Source organism: Equus quagga, unplaced genomic scaffold (assembly GCF_021613505.1).
Source record: "Equus quagga isolate Etosha38 unplaced genomic scaffold, UCLA_HA_Equagga_1.0 270_RagTag, whole genome shotgun sequence".
Classification (NCBI taxonomy): Eukaryota; Metazoa; Chordata; class Mammalia; order Perissodactyla; family Equidae; genus Equus; species Equus quagga.
This window is the reverse complement of record NW_025799872.1, coordinates 1,038,492-1,062,250: the sequence shown is the minus strand read 5'-3', so window position 1 is coordinate 1,062,250 and position 23,759 is coordinate 1,038,492. Positions and strand designations below refer to the sequence as shown.

The 23,759-nt window shown below is 49.0% G+C and overlaps 1 protein-coding gene across 3 annotated transcripts in view; it reads right to left on the bottom strand.

Annotated features, from left to right (window-relative positions):
- Window positions 1-23,759, bottom strand: part of LOC124233908 (inositol-pentakisphosphate 2-kinase) — a 48,490-nt gene that overhangs the window by 13,179 nt on the left and 11,552 nt on the right. For all 3 annotated transcript variants that reach the window (XM_046651197.1, XM_046651196.1, XM_046651198.1), the window contains 8 exons: window positions 22,028-22,094; window positions 19,990-20,111; window positions 18,334-18,423; window positions 12,343-12,401; window positions 11,565-11,637; window positions 9,512-9,791; window positions 7,460-7,610; window positions 6,664-6,766 (listed from right to left, as the gene is read on the bottom strand). In XM_046651197.1, the coding sequence (XP_046507153.1) occupies window positions 6,664-6,766; window positions 7,460-7,610; window positions 9,512-9,791; window positions 11,565-11,637; window positions 12,343-12,401; window positions 18,334-18,423; window positions 19,990-20,111; window positions 22,028-22,094 (945 nt within the window). The remainder of the gene's footprint in view (window positions 1-6,663; window positions 6,767-7,459; window positions 7,611-9,511; window positions 9,792-11,564; window positions 11,638-12,342; window positions 12,402-18,333; window positions 18,424-19,989; window positions 20,112-22,027; window positions 22,095-23,759) is intronic.

The following is a 23,759-nucleotide window of genomic DNA, read 5'->3' as shown; positions in this document are numbered from 1 at the left end:
GGCATCAAAACATCACTTAAAAGAAAAGCCCAGACCCAGATGGGTTCACGAGTAAATTCTATCAAACATTTAAAGAAGACTTAACATCGATCCTTCTCAAAACCTTCCAGAAATTAAAAGAGGCTGCAACACTTCCCAATTCATTCAACTAGGACAGTATTACTTGACACCAAAAACAAAAAAGACATCATCAAAAACAAAAACTACAGACCAACTTCTCTTATGAATATGGAGACAAAAATCCTCAACAAAATAATGGCAAATTGAACCCAGCAACATGTAAGAACAATCATGTGCCATGACCAAGTGGGATTCAGGAATGCAAGGTTGGTTGTAATGTCCAAAAATAAATTAATGTAATATACTGTATGTATAAAATATAAAACAAAAAACACATGATAAGCTCAATTGATGCAGGAAAGACATTTGACAAAGTCCAACATCCTTTCATGATAAAAACACTCAAATTAGGAAGAGAAGGGAGCTTCTTCAACCTGGTAAAGGATATCTACAAAAAACCCAGAGCTAACATCATACATAATGATGAAAGACCGAATGCTATCCCACTGAGACCAGGAACAAATCAGGGATATCTGCTCTCGCCACTTCTATTCAACATTGTACAAAGGTTCTAGCCAGGGCAGTTATGCAAGAAAAAGAAAACACATCCAAATTGAAAGGAAGGAGTAAAACTATCTGTGTTCACAGATGATCTTATATAGAGAGAGTCTCAAGGAATCCACTAAAAAAACTATCAGAACTAATAAATTCAGCAAGGTTGCAAGCTACAAGATCAATATACAAAAATAAATTGTATTTCCATACACTTGCAACGATCAATCTGAAAACAGATTTAAGAAAACAACTCCAGGGGCTGGCCCAGTGGCTGAGTGGTTAAGTTCGCACACTCCGCTTCGGCGGCCCAGGGTTTCACTGGTTTGGATCCTGGGCGCAGACATGGCACCACTCATCAGGCCACACTGAGACGGCGTCCCACATGCCACAACTAGAAGGACCTACAACTAAAAATACACAACTATGTACTGGGGGGGAGGAGGGGCGCTTTGGGGAGAAGGAGGAAAATAAATAAAAAAAGATTGGCAACAGATGTTAGCGCAGGTGCCAATCTTTTAAAAAAAAGGAAAGAAAAGAAAAGAACTCCATTTACAACAGCATCAGAAAGAATACAACATTCAGAGAGCCAGCCCAGTGGTTAAGTTTGTGCGCTCCACGTTCGCAGCCCAGGTTCACAGGTTCGGATCCTGGGCACAGACCCACACCACACCGATGATGCTGTGTTGGCATCCCACATACAAAATGGAGGAAGACTGGCACAGATGTTAGCTCAGCAACAATGTTCCTCAAGCAAAAAGAGGAGGATTGGCACCAGATGTTAGCTCAGGGACAATCTTCCTCAGCAAAAAATAGAAAGTTTAAAAAAAATCAGGAATAAACTTAAAGTACAAAATGTATGCTCTGAAAACTACAAAAGATTGTTGAAAGAAAAACAAAGATCTAAATAAACAGAAAAGCATCCCATGTTAACAAATCGGAGCACTTACTATTGTCAAGATGGCCCTACTACCCAAAGCAATCTACAGATTCACCACAATCCGCATCACAATCCCAGCTGGCTTCTTTGTAGAAACTGGCAAGCTGATTCTAAAATTCACATGGAATTACAAGGGGCTCTAAATTCCCAACAATCTTGAAAAAGAAGAACAAAGCTCAAGAACTTACACTTTCCAGTTTCAAAACTTAGCAAAAGGCAACAGTTATCAAGCACCCTGTCCTGATAACAGAAATAAGCCCAGACATCTACGGTCAACTGATTTTCCACAAGGGTGCCAAGGTCATTCAGTGGTAAAAACAGTCTCTTCAACAAGTGGTGCTGAGACAACTAGATATCCCACGCAGAGAATGAAGTGGGACCCCACCTCAAGTCAAATACCAAAACTAACTCAACATGGATCAAAGAACTAAATGTAACAGCTGAAACTATAAAACTCTTAGAAGAAAACCGGGAAAAATATTCATGACCTTGGATTTAGCAATAGATTCTTAGATGACACCAAAAGCATGAACAACAAAAGAGAAAAATAGACAAACTGGACTTCATCAAAATTAAAAACATTTTTGCATCAAAGGACATTATCAAGAAAGTGAAAAGACAACTGACAGAATGGAGGAAAATATTTGCAAATCATATATTTGATGAGGGCCTACTCTTCACCATATATAGAACTCTCAGAACTCAACAAGACAACATAATCAAAAAGTGGGCAAAGGATCTGAATAGACATTTCTCCAAAGAAGATACACAAATAGGGAATAAGCACATGAAAAAAAATTCTTACTCTTCAGGGAAGTGCAAATCAAAACCACAACGAGATACCACTTCACACGCACTAGGATGACTGAAACCAAAACGACAGACAGGAAGTGCTGGTGGGGACGTGGAAAAACTGGAACCCTTGTCCACTGCTAGTGGGAATGCAAAATGGTGCAGCCACTGTGGAAAACAGTCTGGTAGTTCCCGAAAAAGTTCAACATAAGTTACCATTTGACTTAGCAATTCCACTCATATGTATATACCCAAGAAAAATAAAAACATACATCCACACAAAGATTTGCACACAACTATTTATTGGAGTATTACACCTAAGAGCCAAAAAGTAGAAACAACCCAGGGCTGGCCTGGTGGTGGAGTGGTTAAGTTTGGCATGCTCCATTTCAGCAGCCCGGGGTTCACAGGTTCGGATCCCAGGTGTGGACCTACACACTGCTCATCAAGCCATGCTGCAGTGGCGTCCCACATACAAAACAGAGGAAGACTGGCACAGATGTTAGCTCAGCAACAGTCTTCCTCAAGCAAAAACAGGAGGATTGGCACCAGATGTTAGCTCAGGGCCAATATTCCTCACCAAAAAAAGAGTGCAGAAACAACCCAAATGTCCACCAACTGATGAATGGATAAACAAAATATAGTCTACCCATACAATGGCATAGGGTTTGGCCATAAACAGGAATGAAGTACAGATGCCTGCTTCTATGCAGATGAACCTTGACAACATTATGTCAAGTGAAAGCAGCCAGTCACAAAGGACCACATACTGAATGATTCCATTTATATACAATATCTGAAACAGCTAAATCTACAGAGACAGAAAGTGGATTAGTGCTTGCTTAGGGCTGGGGGGGATGGGGAGATAAGGGGATAATGGCTAAAGGGTAGGAGTTTCTTTTTGAGATGATGAAAATCTTCTAAAATTGACTGTGGTGGTGGTTGCACATGTCTGTGAATATAGTACAAACCATTGACTTGTACACTTTAAGCAAGTAAACTGTATGGTATGTAAGTTATATCTCAATCAAGCTATTGCAGAAAGAGGAGGATCTGAGAGGCAGGAGTACTGGGCAGAGATGTGGGTAAACACACAGCAGATGTGAATAATCATTGTAGAAAGTAATGCTGTAAACTGTGATTTTCAAAAAAGTACACAAAGAACACCCAACATTAGCTTCATGAATGTGGGAGAGGCAACCGGAATAGCGTGTCCCAGGTCCTTATGGTGTGTGTGTGGTAGGGGGAGGCAGGGGTCGAGTTATTGATTAACCTTAGGCTTGAAGTATGTGTGGTTGAAATGGACAGGTAACGGCTAAAATGAAAGAATGTGTAACTTCCAAACCAATAGAGCAAAAAATGGAATACAGAAACTAACAAGCAAAAGTGAAGAGAGATCAGCAAACTACGGTCCGGGGGCCTCATGCAGCCGCCACCTCTTCTGTAAATGAAGTTGTGCTGGAACACAGCCGTGCTTCTGATGTCTGTCCACAGCTGTTTCTGAGCTTAGTGGCAGAGCTGGGGGGCTGCATCAGACCCCAGGTGACCTACAGAGCCGGAAGCATTTATAGTCTGTCCTTTCACAGATCGTCTGCTGACTCCTGCATGCAATACTACACAACAGACACAGAGCAAGAGCTAGTCTGGGTTGCAGCCTCCTTAGCCTCAAAATAAAGACCACATCCCCTCCTCCCTCGTTTCATCAGAGGTACAGGGCTCAATTAGATAAAGATTGGCAGCTGAGCTAGAATCTGTTGCGATTTTTTTCTTTCTCTTCTTCTTCTTTTTCTCCCCAAAGCCCCCCAGTACATAGTTGTATATTGTAGTTGTAGGTCCTTCTGGCTGTGCTATGTAGGACGTTGCCTCAGCATGATGAGTGGTGCTAGGTCCACACCCAGGATCTGAACCAGTGAAACCCTGGGCTGGTGAAGCTGAGCTCACAAACTTAACCAACTTGGCCACGGGACCAGCCTCTGACAGAACTTTTAATAGTCTATGGCCTAGGAAGGTTCTCAACCTGCTCCCCAGCTTCGGCTTCACAACCACCCTCTTCACCACCAGAACCTAACTCCCTAAAACAAAAAGAGGCAGATCCTAATATTTCAACACGAAGAGACCTCAAGTCACGTTACATTAAACGCAAGCTGGCAAACACGCATGTGATCCCCCAGATGGTGTGTGTGTGTGTGCGAGGTTCTGAAAAGACACACAGTGATAACCACAGATATCATGGCTTGGGAAGCAATACTGTCACATTTACAGGCAGGTGTAAGAAGTCATGCAGAGATCCTGAGTCCCCTTTACCCAGTCTCCTCCAGTGGTGACATCTTGAAAAACCACAAAGCACAACATCACAGCCAGGACAGTGGCACTGACACACTCCATGATCTTATTCCCATCTCCCCAGTTTTACATGTACTCCTGCGTGTGTACTTCCTCAGACATGAAGGGTCACGCATCCACCACCACAGTCAAGAGACAGGGCAGTTCCACCACAAGGATCCCTCGCGTCGACCTTTTTAACCGCACCTACCCTCCTTCCATCTCCTCCCAACCACGGCAGCCACTCATCTTGGTCATTTCAAGAGTGTCACAGAAACAGGGCGACAGTGTGTGACCCCTGGGTGTGGCTCCCATCACTCGGCACAACCCCCTGGAGGACACAGGATGCTGTGCAGGTGCAGAGCTGGCGTGTGATGGCCGCCACAGGGGCTGGCAGCCACCTCCAGCTGTGACAAACAAGGCGGCTGTGAACACCGCTGCATGGGCTGTGGTGAGCACAGGTCATGTCCTCTCTGTGACAAGCACCTGGGCCTCAGGTGCAGGGCCTCAGGTGCAGGCCGCAGGGCCTCGGCTGCTCCATTTTGTAAGGGCTATCAAGCTGCCCATCCACCAGCACAGGGCATTCTCTCCGCAGCCATGTTCAGTGGGCCCCAGCGTACTGCCTTCAGCCGTGCCCACAGTGTGGAATGACTGCTCAAATCTCTCACCACAAGATTATTTAGGAGGTTAAAAACTGAAATAAGATGTAATCCATGCATATTTAGTAGGGATTTTGAAAAACATAGAAATGTATAAAAAAGGAAATAAAGTCCTGTTTCTTCTCTTGAAAAAAGAAGCAATGCTGCTATTCACTCCTAAATCTGCGTACCCAAGCTGCAGACACACGGGGCAGACTCTGTTGCTCTGGTCTGGAACAGAGGCTCCACTCCACCCCGCACACCTCCACTAACCCCGACAGCCCTTGGCTTCGGAGGGACCTCCTCAGTCCTCCTCCTTGGAAGCTGACAGCTGCAGAGGAGGGCGCAGCAGCCTTGGCCAGACCAGGGTGAGAGCTCTTCACATGGGGACCACACAGCACCAGGACCGCCAGGCGGGCCCACGGCTGCAGGGCAGTGCCCGCGTGCACAGGAGGCCGCCGAGTTTGGCTCCTGCACCCATCGCCTCACTCCCACTGGAGCAGGGCTGTTTGGCCACTGTGGCGTCTACAAAACCTCTGAGAGCCCAGCAGAGCCTGGGGGCCCCTCGCAGAGGAACAAGTTTAAATGCAGAAAATAAAAACAGAGAGCGACCAGGTCATATATCGAAACATTTTTTGAAACAAACGTATCAGATAGCACTCAACAAAACCTCAGGAGGATGAATATAAAGAGAGTGCGAGATACTGCAAAACCGCAGTGTGAAAGGAAGTCTGATTCCTCCTCGTGCCAAAGCTGGGGTCCTGGTGACCCTGCGGCGTGGTCACTGCCCACTCGTAACAGAAGGAAACCTTACGTGTCACTTAGGAGTTAGTGAAGATAAAGACAGTCTTTTTCTAGCCAAGTTCACAGAGTCTCCGAATCCCCAATTCCACAGAACCAGGAAGAACAGGACCAGGTCTCGTCCCCAAGAGATGCTCCCAGCCACCCTGGGCCTGCGTTCTCAGGGGAGGAAGCCGTCCCCACACAGCCACAGGGGCGAGTCTGGGCCCCAAGCCAGGGCGCAAGGAGAGGATGGCTGGCATCAGCTGTTCTAAGGCTGCTGAGAAGGAAGCACAGAGTAGTGGCCCGGTCCGGGACCCCAGCACAAGGTCGGGGGGAGGGCTGGGCCTGGGGTGGGCTGGAGCCAACTCAATGAAAGAAGACCTTCCCTAAAAGCTGAGGTGACGGGTCCTCACCTGGCCCAGTCCATCTGGGGAAACTTGAGCCACTTCTATTTAATGCCCAATTTTCCTGCTTTAACCGTCTGGGTAGGTGGGGGAACAAGGTTTCTCGGGAAAACCCCAAGTGAATGTCAGGAGCCAAGGAGCACACAGTGTGTTTCTGGAAGGGCATGCTCACCTTGGTCAGTGCAAAGGCCACTGTCCCATCGTCCTCAGTGGAGAGATCAAGCAGCTTCTGGTAAAACGCTTCATCATAAGGCCCATCTATTTGCAACGTTTTTCTGAAGGAAAAAGCACCAAAAAAACAGGATGACAAAGCTGCCTGGGCTTGTTTCTTAAACTGCTGACAATGGAACCGTCACATGTCTGCTTTGAAGAACATCGAACGGGCCCTCCTCTCGCTGATGCTAAACCTGGTTCTGAAGCAGCAGTTTTAACAGGGTTGGGAACCCAGCAGGCCGGGGCCGACAGTCCTGCATTTATGACAAATGGTGCCCGGGCTGGAGACCCTAGTGAGGGGGCCGCGTGGAGGAAGGGGGTCCAGGCCAGGGGAACAGCCCTGGTCCTGCCACACGCCAAAGATGTGGACCCCAGGGATCCCCGTCAAGTCACCGGGGACAGACGAGGCTACGGTGAAGGACGCTGACAGCGCTGAGGGCTGGGCGAGCGACTGCCCAGTGGTGGAGCAGCACTGCCCCCTGCAGGCCTGCCAGGCTCACAGGACGTGCTTTCACTTCTAGAAGCAGCAAGTGACCACTGATCTGACAGGACCCTGGTCCTGCTTCCCATGGCACTGAGTCCACAGGCCAGGCCTGGTGCCTGGGGCAGGGAGAGGGGTGGCCAGATGGGCAGTCCTCCCAGGAGGCCTGGGCCGTCCTCCTGTAGGGCTCTCGCCACACTCCTGTCTTGCTCAGGGCTGCTTGGGGCCACACACAGGCCCAGGACAGGCAGGGGCACCACCGGTTGGGCCTCACCTCTCCTCGGGAAACTCTTCCAGGTACTTCTCGACCCGTCGGTACAGAGGGTAGAGGCCTTCGATGTCCAGCAGGTCCAACATCTGCACCTGGAGGGTTTTGTACAGAAGACAGCCCTTCGGTAACCCCGAGCACTCCGGGGAGTTTTTTCCTACCAAGAACATCAGGGAAAAGGAGAGGTTTACTGTCGAGGACTGAAAAAGGCAGCGGCACAGACCGCACCCTGCCTCACGGAGCTGCTGGGACCAGGACTCGTGGGCACACGGGGCCAGGCACACAGCAAAGGGCGGACACCCACGTCCCCCCTATCTGTGCCTCTCCTCCTCTCAGCATCCTTGCTTCCCACCACACCAGCCCACGTCTAAGTCTACAGACAGACCTTCAGTCCAAATAAGAGAAGGCACAAAATGACCCCGACACCCCAAACATGCCGACATCCCCAAATACACAAGATGGCAACTGCAGAGCCCAAAGCCACAGCCCATGCTGACAGGCGGGTGGCCACACCGAGGACGGTGGTCAACGCCACTGCTGATAAGCTGGCAGCAGGGAGCCATCATCTCAGAGATGCTGGGGGAACAAAGGCCACTCCACACTCAAGCGTTCTTGGGTCCCCTGCCGGGGACCAGGTGCCACAAGGGCTGGAGAGAGACAGGGTCCCACCCATCTCTCACCCCTGGAAGGAGCAACCACATCCCATGAACAAAAAGAACAGCGCTGCAGACGGTCCGAGTCCTTGCAGGGAGTAGCTGTGGCTGTGTGCGGTCCTGATGTGCTGACCGCCAAAAGACACACTTGCCACGTGGGACAGAATACAAGCACACGGACCCAGCCGGAGGGATCTGTTAAGTCACAGGCCGCCCACGCAGCGGAGCACCTCCATGTGGTCAGTGACAGTTCCAAACACACTTGCTGAGACTGATGAGTTTATGCTAATCAGGCAGAAACATCAGATTATGAAACAGCACGCAGAGCATGACCACACATCCTGCAGGTCACGCATGTGTCCACGTATGTGTCCAGGGGACGTCGGGAAGAAAGGTCCCCCGGGGTCAACAGTGCCCCAGCAAACAGCATCCACGTGGAGTCTTCCAGACACGTTCCGTCTACTGAAATCCAGTTATGTGCCGAAGTATGAGCATAATTTCACCAAAATTTTCTAAGATGATCAGGTATCACTTTTGCAATAAGACAAAAACCCACAAAATTCACCTGTGCCGAGAAAAACTTGGCATGAGGGACAAAGGTGCTTTGTTGTGCCTGGGTGGCCACAAGGCAAAAATGACAGCAGCTGAAAGCCACGTAGGAGCAGGGCTGCCGTTCCCCCCACATCACACCCTACGGTGTCATCAGGGCTCCAAGAGGGCACACGGGGCTTTAGGACAGACACTGAATAATCTGAGTCCCAAATAAGCTCCTGGCTATGGCTCCACGTACCACAGACCTGAGTGTGTCGTGGAGCCACCAGCAGATGAGAAAGGGGCAAACACAGAGCCCGAGGACATTCATAGCAGAAACCCAAACCTGCCACCAGGCCGCCTTGGAGCCCGGGCGCCCCGGAGTCCCAGCAGCCCACTAGGGAGTCTGTGAGGACAGGGCTTCAAGGAAGAGGCACCTGGAGAGACAGTCCCCATGTGCCTGCGGTCACGCCTATCTGCGAACTGCTGCCAGCTGGGGCCACCCTCTGCCCTGAAGGGCCTTGCTCTATGGGACTCTGACTCCTGTGCCTCAATTCTCCATGTCTAAGAAACAGGCCAAGGAAAACCCACCCTCAGGGCCACAATGAAGATGGAGGGGACAATGCAGAGAAAGCGCTCAGCAAACCACAGAGGATGCAGACACGTGGGATGGTATTTCAGGGAAAGCCCTATGGCCCACACATGTGCTGCAATTAACAAATCCACGTGAAAGATGAGGGATGGAGCCTCCCACCCCGGGGCTGCAAGGTGAGAGGCCAGGGCTGGGGAGCCCTGGTGTGCCCAGGCTGCTCCTGCAGAAGCTCCGTGAGGCCAGGCCGCACCCTTGCCCGCCCACCTACCCACCCAGACCTACCTTGGCGGCGCAGTGTCCTGCTGAAAGGGCTGGCTTCGCAGACATGTGGGCCCTGTGGCCCGGGCCCCAGCCTCAGGGCGCCCACCCGGCCCTTGTCTGAACCACTCAGCAGCACCCGCGTGATGACGCGCACCAGCTCCCGGATCACGGCCCTCGTGCAGTTGGGCCCACCGGCCAGGCCGTTGGATGGGAAGAAGAATGGCTTCAGGTGGCGGGCAAGCTCCCTCCGGTCAGCCACCGGGCCACGGGCGTCTGTGCAGCCGTAAATCAGCTCACCGTTCTTCCGGTGGGGAGGGAGACAGGGGATCGTCAGCCTCAACAGCCCGGCAGGAAACCACCTCGCTCCCCACCACTGGCAGGCGAAGGGAGGCGACATTTCACACGGGCCCTGTCCGACGACACTGCACACTGCAGCCCTGCGGGGACACCCACCCTCACACACAATGTCACTGACCAACAGGCAAATCCCACGGAATGTGAAAACGAAGAAAAGTTCTAAAAACTGCAGACCAGAGTCCTGGCCTGAAACGCAAACCCCGAGACCAGGACAGGCAGCACACTGGCAGCTCAAGCAAACTCGGCCTGAGGCCCAGACTCCCAGAGACCCAGCCCATTACTCGAGAGGCTGCGTGACATGGTGCCACCAAGGGGGACACGGCGTCAGTCCAACCCTGAGCGGGCAAACTTCCGGCCAGGGTGGACGTCTGTCAGCCGCCAGCATCCCAGAGGGCTTCTGTCCTCTCTGACAGGCTGGGGCTGGCTCCCGCCAGAGTGGAGAAAGTTGCCAGCATCACTAATGTGGAAATCTTCATCTTCAAGGCCATCTTGCCTTCTAAAACCAAGTCCAGCAAAGAAACCCCTTATGGCACCGACATTCTCAGGGCTGCAGGCAGGAACGCCCAATGGGCCTCACCCCAGAACTTTTCTGGGGGCCTCTGGTGTCTAGGGTAAAAGCCCCTAAGGGATCCCTGGTCTCCACAGATCTGAGCAGCAGCCAACCCTGGGGAGTGACGAACAACTTGCACCCAGTTTCCCATCTGTGAGACGGTATAGTCAGCAGCCTCCAGACGGTCCCCACTGGCCCCCCTCCCTCGACAATCACACCCTGTAGTCCTCTCCAGGAGGTCTGGTCTGTGTGACCAACAGAATACAGGCAGAACAACAGACCATCCCTGGCAAGATTAAGTTATAAAAGATGCTACAGCTTCCATCTTGATGGCTCTCTTCTCAGACCACAGCGGCCACACTGAGCAGCCCCATGGAGCCCCATGTGGCCAAGAACTAATGCCTGCTGCCCATAGCTGCAGGCCCATCCTGGGAGCAGGGCCCCTGGCCCCAGCCAAGCCTTCAGATGGGATACAGCCTCAAGAGGAACCCTGAGCCAGAACCAGCTATGCTGCTCCTCAATTCCGGAACACGGAAACTGTGAGATGACAAGTGGCTGTTGGGCAGCAGTGATGAGACAGACGAGGACAGCCCCTGCTCTACCCTGAGCTGGTGAATGGGGTCCACCCAATCCAAGAAGAGGTGTGGACGGGGCATTCCTTCAACAGCGAGGTTAGGATTCAGCAGCATCGTGCCTCTCCTGAGATGCCCCTATCAGAACTGTCAGAGCTCACAGGTGTGGGTGTCTAGGGCAGTGGGGACACAACTGAGGCCACTGCTGGCCACGGGACCAGGGGAAACCACTGAGAGACGCTGACCCTTGAGACTGCCTTACAGCGGGAGGAGATGTACCCAGCAAGGGGAAAGTGGGAGCTCCTGGGAGGAAAGCAGGCCAAGACAAAGTGCCGAGGCGAAGCCAGGTGCCATGGGCTGGGGCAGCCTTAGCCCGTCAGGATGCTGGCCCTTGAGCAGGTCAAGGAATCAATGTCACACACTCCAGGAGTTTCAGGATGCCAAGCCCGTGGAACTAAAGGACCATGCCCAGACACCCTCATCTTCAAGGTCACAGAGCCCCATCAGGGACCAGAGCACCATGAGCTCACTTGGCTCAGTCCAGACACCCAGTGGCCACACCCCAGAAGTGCCATAAAACAGAAGCAACTCTTACCTTAAAGATCTTTAAGTTGTTCTGGGCCTCCTGTAACAAGCTTTTCAAGGCAAAGTGCATTCTCTGCTTATTTCTAAAAGGGGAAAGTTTTGATAGAATTACAAGCAGTCTTTGCTTCTGCATTCACCTGCCTCTGGCTCAGGGGATGCGCCTGAGAGCAGCTGCTCAAGGTCTCCAGACTTTGCCGGTCAAGGAGCCGCATTCTCTCCACTCCTCCTCACAGAGGCACACACAACACGGCCCCTAATCCCCAACCTGCTCTCTGCCCCTTCTTCATGGCAACATCTCCCCAGCCTCTAGATCCCAAAGGTAACCTTCGAGAACCTATGGAGGCAACCCTGACCCCAGGCAGAACCTGAAGCCCTACCCAGGGGCCTGGCTATCTGCAGATGAGTAGCCCCCACCTCACGGAAGGCCCCCACCGCCACCCCTACCTCAGAGACTGCCTCCCCACTGCCCCCACCTCACAGAATGCCCCCACCACCACCCCCACCTCACAGAATGCCCTCACCATTGCCTCCACCTCACAGAATGCCCCCCCACCACCCCTACCTCACAGACTGCCCCCACCACCGCCCCCACCTCACAGAATGCCCTCACCGTTGCCCCTACCTCACAGAATGTCTCCCCACCACCCTCACTTCAGAGTGTCCCCACCTCACAGAACACCCCCCACAACCCCTGCCTCACAGAGTGTCCCCACCTCACAGAAAGTACCCCCACCATCCCTACCTCCAGGGAAGGTGGCACTAAGGACAAAGGAGAAATGTTTTCTTACCCAGAATAGAGATCGAGGGGACAGTATTTACTTATCTGCTTCCATTTCCCAGTTGCCACCTGTTAAAAAACCACCGTATGGTGTCAGTGATTGGACTGGGGGCAGCACTGGGCTAACTCTTAACACACAGAACAGCCAAAGGACTGTGAGATGACACAGGTGGCTGAAGGTCCTAGCAGATGCCACCACCTCTGGGTGCACATCACTAGCTGGGCAGGAGAGGGGGAGGGCTGGACTCCAACCCAAGGAAACCTCAACCCTCCTCTGAGAGCCTCACGTGGCTGCCAGCCCAGCCCTCCACAGTGAGCAGGGAAGCAGAAGCAAGCTAAATGACATGGCTAAATTTTGGTAATCAGATGAATAAATCTTTAAAATTATAATATCCAGCAAAGTGAGGTGTGGCTAACAAGTAATTTTGTATTATCAGCAAGAAGATAAATTGGCACAACATTTTGAAAGGCAACTTGCTGTTTTCCATCAAAATTTTAACTGTGGGTGTGCCCTGACTTGGCAAATCTACGAGGAATCACCAGGTCAAGGATGTTCAAGGAGAAACCATATGTTAAACCACAAAACTAGTCTCAATAAATTTAAAAGACATGAAATCATCCAAGTGTTCTCTAAACTCAGTGGAATGAAATTAGAAATCAATAACAAAAGGAAATTTGAGAAACTCACAAATACGTGAAAACTGAACACATTCCTAATCAACAATGAGTCAAAGAAGAAATCAGAAGGGAAATCAGAAAATAAATTAAGACAGAAATGAAAACACAGGGGGCCCAGCCCTGTGGCCAAGTGGTTAAGTTCGCATGTCCTGCTTCAGTGGCCTGGGGTTTCACAATTCAGATCCTGCACGCAGATGTGGCACCGCTCATCAGGCCATGCTGAGGTGATGCCCCACATAGCACAGCCAGAAGGACCTACAACTAAAATATACAACTATGTACTGGGGGGCTTTGGGGAGAAGAAGGAGGGAAAAAAAAAAAAGAAGCTTGGCAACAGATGTTAGCTCAGATGCCAGTCTTTAAAAACAAAAAGAAATGAAAACACAATATACCAAAATTTATGGGAGGCAGAGAAAAAGCAGTACTTAGAGGGAAGTTTATACTTTTAAACACCCAAATTAAAAAGAAGAAAGATCTCAAATCAATAACCTAATTTTCTACCCTAACAAACTAGAAAAATAAGACCAAACCAAATCCAGTGTAAGCAGAGGGCAGGAAATAGTAAAGATTAGAGCAGAGATAGATGAAACAGAGAATAAGAGGGAAAAATGGAGAAAGTGAACAAAACCAAAAGTTATTTCTTTGAAAAGATCAACAAATATGACAATCCTTTGGCTAGATCAAGAAAAAAGAGGCAGGACTCAAATGACTAAACTCAGGAATGGAAGAATGGACAAAAGTATCAACCCTGCAGAAATAAAAAGAATTTTAGAGGAATACCATGAACAATCGTAAGCCAACAAATTAGAGGAAATGGACAAACTACACAACTACCAAAACTGACTCAAGAGAACACAGAGAATCTGAACAGACCAATAACAAGAGACTGAATCAGGAATCAAAACTCTTCCAACAAAGAAAACTCCAGGACCAGATGGCTCTACTCGTGAATTCTACCAAATGTTTAAAGAATCAACACCAATACTCAAACTCTTCCAAAAAACTGAAGAGTGGAGAGAAGGAACCACTTTCTAGTCATTCTGTAAAGCCAGTTATTACCCTGGTACCAAAACCAGACAAAAACATCACTAGAAACCAGTATCCCTTAAGAAAAAGTCCTCAACAAAAACTAACAAACCAAATTCAGCAGCATGTTGAAGGGATTATCCATGTATAATCATGTGGGATTTATCCTGAAACACAAGGGTGGTGCAACATATGAAAACCAGTCTACGCACTACATCAGATTAACAGGAAGAGGAAACACCTTCCGATCATCTCAGCTGATGCGGGCAGGACAAGCATTTGACAAAATTGACATTTCCATGTGCAAAAAAAAAGGAAACACTCATAAAGAACAACTATGACAAACTCATGGTGAATCCTACACTCTGGCGAAAAACTGAAAGCCTTGCCCCTAACATCAGAAACAAGATAAGGATGTCCACTGCAAATTCTAACCAAAGCAATTGGGACAAAACACAAATAAAGGGCATCCAGATTGGAAAGGAAGAAGTAAAACTATCTCTCTCTCTATTTACAAGTGATCTGATCATATACAGAGAAAATCCTAAGAAACTACCAAAAGAAAAAGAAAAATCAGAGCAAATAAGTTCATCAAGAAAGCATAAAAGATCAATATGCAAAGACCAATTGCATTTCTCACCTCACACCCATTAGGATGTCTACTATCAAAAGACAGAAAAGAACAAGAGTTGGCGAGGATGTGAGGAGATCGGAACTCCTGTATACTGTGCTGGGAATGTGCAATGGTCCAGCTGCTCTGCAAAACAGCCTAGTGGTTCCTCATAACTAAAAGCAGAATTACCATATGATCCAGCAGTTCTCCTTCTGTGTGTAGACCCCAAAGAACTGAAAGGAGAGTCTCAAGGAGATACTTGTACGTCCATGTTCAAAGTAGCATTATTCACAGCAGCCAAAAGGTAAAAGCAACCCCAGTGTCCATCAGTGGATGATGGATGAAGAAAATGTGGTAATACATTCAATGGAATATTATTCAGCCTCAAAAAGAAAGGAAATTCTGACACATATGACAGCATGGATGAAACTTGAAGACATTACGCTAAGTGAAATAAGCCCATCATAAAAGGTGAGCGACTGTATGATTCCCCTTATATGAGGTCCGTACAATAAGTAAAATTCAGAGATAAAAACTACAATGGTGGTTGCCAGGGGCTGGGGAAAGAAAGAAATGTCAAGTTTTTTAATGTACAGAGTTTCAGCTTTGCAAGATTAAAAACGTTCTGGAGACAGATGGTGGTGATAGCTGCACAACAACATGAATGTGCTTAACACCATTGAACTGTCCACTTAATGGTTAAGACAGTAAATTTGATGTTACATGTATTTCACAATTAAATGTATATATTAAAGAATCAGTTGTATTTCTATGCAATAAATAACCTAAAAATGAAATAAAAGAAAATTCCATTTACAGTAGCATCCAGAAATATAAAATACTTAAGAATCAATTTAACAAAGGAATTATAAGACTTCTACACTGAAAACTATAAAACATCACTGAAAGAAACTAAAGACCTAAATAAATGGAAAAAACATCCTGTATTCACAGATTATTAATACCGTGAAGGTGGCAATACCTCCAAGTTGATCCGCGCTTCAACAGGCTCCCTATCAACATCCCAGCTGAGGAAACTGAGAAGCTAAAGGCATTGAAATTGAAAAGGAAGAAGTAAAACTCTCAATTCACAGAGGACATGATCCTATACATAGAAAATTCCAAATAATCTACAAGAAAACTCCTAGGGCTAATAAACAAATTCAGCAAAGCTGCAGGGTACAAAATCAATGCACCAAAATTAGTTGTGTTTCTATACACCAACAATGAACAATCCGAAAAGGAAATTAAGAAAGCAATTCCATTTACAATCACATTTATAATATTACAAAAGAATAAGATACCCAGAAATAAACTTCACCCAAGTAGTGAAAGACTTGAACACTGAAAACTACAAAATGTCGCTGAGAGAAATTAAAGGTCTAAATCAGTGGAAAGACAGCCTGTGTTCACCAGTTATAAGACTTAACATCATGAATACAGCAGTACTACCTGAAGTGGTCTACTGATTCCTGCAGTTTCAGTCAAAATTACATGTCTTTTTTTAAAGAAATGAAAAATCCAATCCTCAAATTCATATCTAATTGTATGGGCCCCCAATAGCCAAAACAATCTTGAAAAAGAACAAAGCTCGAGGACTCACATCTCCTGATTTCAAAACTTATAATAGGGGCCAGCCCCGTGGCTGAGGCTTGGGCGGCCCAGGGTTTCACTGGTTCGGATCCTGGGCGTGGACATGGCACCGCTCATCAAGCCATGCTGAGGCGGCATCCCACATGACACAACTAGAAGGAGCCACAACTAAAACTACACAACTATGTACTGGGGGGCTTTGGGGAGAAAAAGCAGGGGGAAAAAAAAGAAGAAGAAGAATATTGGCAAGAGTTGTTAGCTCAGGTGCCAATCTTTAAAAAGAAAAGAAAAAAATAAAGTTATAGTAATCAAAACAGTGTGATCTGGCATAAAGACAGATATATAGACCAAGAGAATAGAATAGAGAATCCAGAAATAAACCCTCACATATATGGTCAAACAGTTTTCCACAAGCATGCCAAGGCCACTTGATGGAAAAAGACAGTTTTTTCAACAAACGGTGCTGGGAAAACTGGATATCCATAGGCAAAAGAATGAAGCTGGACCTCTTCCTCACACCATATACAAAAATTACCTCAAAATGAGTCAAGGACCTAAACATAAGAGCTAAAACTGTACAACTCCTAGAAGAAAACATAGGGGAAAAGCTTCATGACATTGCATTAGGCAAAGTTTTCTTGGACATGACACCAAAGGCAGAGGCAACAAAAGAAGAAGTAGACAAATTAAACTTTATCAAAATTAAAAACTTTTGTGCATTAAAGGACATTATCAACTCAACATAATAAAAAGGCAACCAACAGAATGGGAGAAAATATTTGCAGATCACAAATCTGATAAGAGATTAATATCCAGAATATATAGAGAAGCCCAAAAACTCAACAAAAAAAAACCACCCGATTCAAAAATGGACAGAAGACTTAAATAGACATTTCTCCAAAGAAGATAAACAAACGGCCAATGAGCATGTGGAAAGATGCTCAACATCACTAACCATCCATTAAGGAAATGCAAATCAAAACCACCATGAGACACCCCTGCACTCATTAGGATGGCTATAATCACAAACAGGGACAATAACAAGTGCAGACGAGGATGTGGAGAAATTAGAACCTGCATACCCTGCTGGTGGGACTACAAAATAGTGCAATAGCTGTGGTAAACAGCCTGATGCATCCTCAAAAAGGTACAGAATTTCCCTAAGACCTAGGAATTCCACTCCTAGGAATTTACCTGAGAGAACTGAAAACCGGGACTCAAACAAGTACATGTACACGCACGTTCACAACAGCCGAAAGGCGGAAACCCACATGTCCCTCCACAGATGAAGGGACAGACGGAATACCCCCACACAAGGGACTGCTGATCAGCCACCAAAGGAGTGAAGTGGTTAACACGCTACCACATGGATGAAGCTCACAACCATTACGCCAAGTGAAAGAGAACAGTCACAAAAGGCCACATGCTGTGTGATTCCATTGAAATGAAATGTCCAGAACAGGCAAATCCACACAGACAGGTGGTTGCCAGGGGTTGGCAGGATGGGGGACTGGAAAGCAACTGCTAATGGGGACACAATTTTTTTTTTGAGGTGATGAAAATGTTCTGGAATTAGATAGCGGTGATAGTTGCACGATCCTCTGAATATACTAAAATCCACTGAATTATACTCCTCAAAAGGGTTCATCTTAGGGTATATGAATTATACCTCAACTTAAAACAAAAAAAAAGGGGCTGGCCCAGTGGTGCAGCGGTTAAGTTTGCATGTTTCGCTTCAGTGGCCCGGGGTTCGCTGGTTCAGATCCCAGGTGCAGACATGGCACCGCTTAGCAAGCCATGCTGTGGTAGGCGTCCCACATATAAAGTAGAGGAAGATGGGCACAGATGTTAGCTCAGGGCCAGTCTTCCTCAGCAAAAAAGGGAGGCAGATTGGCAGCAGATGTTAGCTCAGGGCTAATCTTCCTCAAAAAAAAACCAAAAGGTGAATATGAACTATTTGTGGAAAAAAGTAAATCATAAATATCTACATTTTCTTCATTCTTCTGAAAACTCTAGGTGGTCACACCTCAGGCCCAGCCACCCATCACAGCTCTGTGCATGGAAGGAACCTGGGCCACCAGCTCTTCTCACCTTGAGGTGCTGGTGCATGCAGTAACGACACACCTTATGCTTCATCTCATGCGTAACATCACTGGAGAAGGGGATAAACCCACATTTTGGCTGCAAAATAAACAAGGGAGGAAAAATTGCTCAGGGAGAAATCACATACCTTTAAGTAGATATACAACTAACTGTGGTCACGTGCCACAGAACAATCTTTCGGTCAACTATGTACTGCACATGTGATGGCGGTCCCATAAGATCAGCACCACACAGCCTAGGTGTGCAGGCTACACCATCTAGGTTTATGTAAGTGCCCTCTATGACGTTTGCACAACCACAAAATCACCTAATGACGTGTTTCTCAGAAAGTATCCCCATCGTTAAGTGACTCATGATTGTACAAGACAATGAAGTACAACACCCAGGAGAATCAGCAAGCGTCAGATGTAAACATTCCTGAAAGCTGCTTTTATCTTCAGTCCCCAGTAGGAACTGATGCTTCCCTCACTGTATCATATACTCACCTCTGCTGCTAGAGAATCCAAGGCCAGACTCTCAGTGGGGAAAAAAGTGGTGCCTCAATTGCTGGCTTGACAAAGTACAGCACAGAGTGTTTTCATTACAGAAGGCGACTGGAAAGACTCTGGGAGTGCAGATCGGCCTCGAGCCCCCAGCTCCAGGAAGCAGAACCCCACTCCCTCTGACAAGAACTCATGAACAGGGAGGCGGCCATTTGACAGTGGCTGGGCCCCCAGAATGTCTGGAACTCTGGTTGCCTCTCAAAAGCCATAGTTTCTGGACACGTCCAATGTGCAAGACCCAGGCTTAGCATCGGGCACTAGAGACCACGCTGCCTGTCGTCTGTGACGCCTGGGACACTCACCCTCTGGTTGGGGAAGCAGAACATCAATCCAGGCTCTGAGTGCTCAAGGCCAAGGGCATAACCCAGAAGTCACCGCCACAGAGGTTTGGAGGAAAGAGACAAATAAAGGCCTGGCCTGGACGTCTGGGCTTCCCGAGGGAGACTCAGGCAGCCACCCTGGATGCTGGGCAGCAGGGCTGAGGCCTGGGGCCTGGCCCTTCTCCAGCCATCTCTGGCCTTTGTTGCCCCCACCTTGGGATTGCTGGCCTTGACAAACCAGGCCTTGAGAGTCACTCGGGTTTCTGTCCCTCTAGCGACGTCCCCCTGAGCAGGACTGAAGCAAAGGAACGGAGTGCCACTCAATCTAACAGGCGACCCTCGAAGTGAGCTCCAGGAACGTGGCGTACAGTGTCACCGAGCAGCCAAGAGGGCACAGCTGGGAAGGAGTTCAGGAGGGGCCTGCTGAGCTGCACCCACCAGGGAAAACAGGGTGGGTAGAACCCTACACACTTCCTTCAAGTGGCCGTAGGCCTGGGTTTGTCCCTGGCTGGCTCCCCATCATGAGCCTATCCCTGGGGGTCCGGGAAGCCATGCCCCTTGGGTCTGGCCGGTGGGACAAGCCAGAGCAGCAAGGTGACGGGGGCAGGCACGGAAGGAGCAGGAAGCCGAGTCTCTGGGAGCTGGTGGGCTGCCTGGGCCCGAGAGGGGATGCAGGGTCCAGCGTGGGGAACACCAGGAGCTTCTGTGGGAAAGTGCTCTCCAGGTAGCTGACTCACAGATTCCCTGCTCCCCACACCTTTTGTCCCTTAACAGAAGTTCACCTTGATCTCTACACACAGAATGGGCCGGTGCTCTGCAAAATGGTAGGTCTGAAGTCGGGCTAAATTGGGAAGGCACAGAGCATAACCACTCAGAGTGTCCAGGTCCTTGTCACAGCGAGATTCTGGAAAAGAGAGCAAGGAAAATACCTGAGAATCACTGCAAGAGAGATCACCAGACCCTGTGGCAACGTGCGGCCCCCTGTGTGGCCTCCTGTGGAGGAGGAGCCAGCCGTGCCCAAGAGAGGCCTGGCCTGGGCCTCCGCGTCCTGGAAGGTCATTTCTAAGCCTGGACATCCTGCCTGAGGAGCGTCTGTGTTTGCCGTGGAGGCTGAGTCACATGACTGTAACACCGAGATGCGTGCTAGGGTGTGGGCCCTGCAGGATCAGCTTGACGTGCGGAGGGGCTGGGGGTTGAGGGCAGCCGCAAGGCAGTCAGTGTGTCCACACACCAGGCCCCAACAAAACCTGGACACCACAGCATGGGGAGCCTCCCTGGTTGGCGTTCCTCCATGCGTGTGGCCACACATGGCTGCTGGGAGAAGCAAGTGCTATCCATGACTCCAGCAGGAGAGGACACCTGGAAGCCACACCAAGTCTCTTCTGGACCCACCCCAGTGCCTCATCCCTCAGCTGGCTTTAATCTGTGTCCCTTTGCTGTGACAAGTCATAACCAGGAGGATAACAGGGAGCTCTGTGGAATCCTTCTAGCAAATTATCAGACCTAAGGTTGCTGCTGGGGACTCTGAAACGTGCAGTTGTCAGCAAAATGAGGGTGGTCTCAGAGATTGCACCCCAGTTCTGTGACGTGCCTCAGCCAGGCGCTCAGAGAGGAAGAAGGAGGAGGCTCTACCTTCCTCTTGAAGCTGCTCCTTCAGAGAGCCCAGACGCAGCTACTCCCTGAGCACTGGCTGCAAGCAGCTGCAGTGGACAGGCACGGAGGGTGGGCCTCCAGGCCCAGGGGAAGCGGCTTTCTTCCTTCCACCTAACGAGGCTGACGACAAGTCATCATCACAACGGGGGACAGTCCTCATTACTATCCAGTGGCATAAATTTATATGCTAAATATAAAATGACGATGGTAAGGGGCGCTGGCAGCTGGGGGGCAGACCCCAGAGCCAGCCTCAGTATGTCTTCCTCTAAATGAGGAAACAGCCCAGACACAGTCGCAGCTCTGAACACGGCTGCGGCCTCCCTCCCTCTCACTGGCCCTTTCCACACGTGGAGCCCTGTCATCGCTGCTCCCCAAACAGGAAGCTCCAGGGCACAAGTGTGCTGCTTGCTTTAATTTTCTTAATCAAATACGGAAGGATTTTTACATTGGCAACTGTACCCTGACTGCCTGATACGTGTCAGGAGGAGGTAATTCCATCCTCTACTATACAGACTTTATGCCTTTGTTTCTGACTGTGAAAGGAATGCCTTAGAGCTGGTTGCTGTCATTACCGAAGGAACAAAATGCAGCAAAGGTGCATGAGATGATGGAGGGGGAAGTACATAGACGACCTTGGGGAGGGTACGCCAGGCGAGGTACATAGGGGATGGGGGGAGGGTATGCCAGGCAACCGGGGGAGGTACATAGGGGACGGGGGAGGAACGGCCCACAAAAATTCATGTCTCCCACCTTCCCCGGGGAGGACAAGCAGGCGGGGCAGATTCCAGCTTCTGGGAGAAGATCCTCAGGACTGCCGACCCTCTAGCGCCTGGCCCACACTCCATGGGTCAGGTCCACCCTGGTTTTCCTTTTGACTTCTCCAGGCCACCTGCAGCTACTTTCCCTTCCCCACTAACTCCTTCAGCTCCCTCCCAAATGCATCTTTGTTTCTCTTAACTGGTTGTTGGTCATCTATCCTCCGCAGTGATCCAGGTATCCGATGCCCAGAAGAGTATTCACCAGCTCCTAGGGTTCCCACCTGCGAGAGTAAGCCTCTGGCAAAAGAACTGCTGAAATCTACATGTGCCTGACATTAGCGATAACGTCTAACACTCCTCAAATGGAACACGTTAAATTACAAACAAAATTTGTGTTAGAGACCCTTACCTGGTCTTTCAGACTGTACCTTTAAACAGAGCTGCTTCACAAAGTCCAGAGGCAGCTGAACAACTTCCTGTAAGAACAAACACAAGAGGCTCAGAGTGGGCCACACAACAACGCAATGCCACAGAACTGAGCACCTGAAAACAGTTAAGATGGTAAATACTATGTCACATATATCTGACCACATGACAAAAACACTAGTGTGTGGGTTTCAGGAGGGAAAGCCACCCTCTCACTTCACAGACACTTCCAGAGTAAACCCAGGCACTGATGTTCCCGTGCGCTAAGAGCCACAGGCCCTCCTCAGAGCGGCTGGCGGCCCTTGTGGTGGTGACCAGCAGCACAACCCAAGGCACCCAGTCAGTCTGCCCAGAGCACCCCTCATACGCCGATCCTCTGCTCACCGCGACCTTGGCTCAGTCCTCATCCTCGCAGTGTCTGGGGACGCCAGGGCAGGGCCAGAGGCAGGTCTCTGCCTGCACTAACGTTCCTTACCAGCTGTCTCCTCAGACAACCCAAGGCTTCCCGCACTCCTGCCCAAGCAGGAGCTCGAAAAGAGTGATCGCACGTCAATGGCCAGTGAGACGTCCCTGCACCCATCAGCCACGGGACTCACGGGGACAACACTCAGTGCATTTGGGCGAAAAACAAAGAGCAACTTCTCTCCACTTTGCTGTTTCTTTGCAATTTCCCAAAGTAAGAGTTTTTATTTAATCCACCATGTTCCACATGCTTCCAGGGTAGTAGCATTCTAACTTCTGAAGAAGCCCCACAGGGATGCAAGAGACCTGCCTAGAATGAGAATGCCGGGATCCTGTCAGAAGGTACATCACGCCTTCTCCATCCCACACTGTCACATGGCTGCCCTATCACACGGATGTACCCATGCCGGCCCGTGGCTGCCCTGTCACATGGATGCAGCCACGATGGCCCGTGGCTGCCCCATCACATGGATGCAGCCACACTGGCCCGTGGCAGCCCTGTCACATGGATGCAACCACACCAGCCCGTGGCTGCCCTGTCACACAGACATGCCTCTGCCATCCAGCCTGGTGGAGTCAATCGTCTGCTTCCCAGCCTGCTGTGCCAACTTAAGTCGTGATTTTGTCATTTACATAAAGATGGTATAAACTGATAAAAGTTGAGTTACTAAAAAACTTGGTCCTGAATTAGGTAAAGTGAAACAATGAAAAAGAGCGGGAATTATAAAAATTCAGAAATTCAAAATGTGGATCATCTCAAAAAATCCAAGCTCTCACTCCACTTTAAAGAAGCCAAAAGTACAAGTGGGCAGGTGACAGATGGATGCCATGGCAAGAATGATAAAGAAATGCACCAAGATCCTCTCTCAAAGAAATGCCTTGGCCTGCGCACCACGAGAGCAAGCCTAAGAGGCCAAGGCAACCTGCTGCAAACGCCTCCGTCAATGCACAGTGGGAGTCCCAACACTCACCCGCTGGGAAAAGAAGTTGTGGCCAACAGAGGAGTCATCAATGCCGTGACAGAAACATGGGGAGGAGCAAACAGGATCGAGTCCAGAGCCCTCAGTGACTCAGCTACTCTCAACACAGCATCTGCTGCTGCTCAGCCTAAGTGCACAGTCACCAAGGTAAAAAGCAGATCTGTATTTCTCTAAACAACTTTAAATCCCTGATTTTATGAGTTCTGTTTGTGTTTTAAGTGAGAATAAAATGTTGACAGTAGGCATCCTTCTTAACATTTGGCTACATTTACC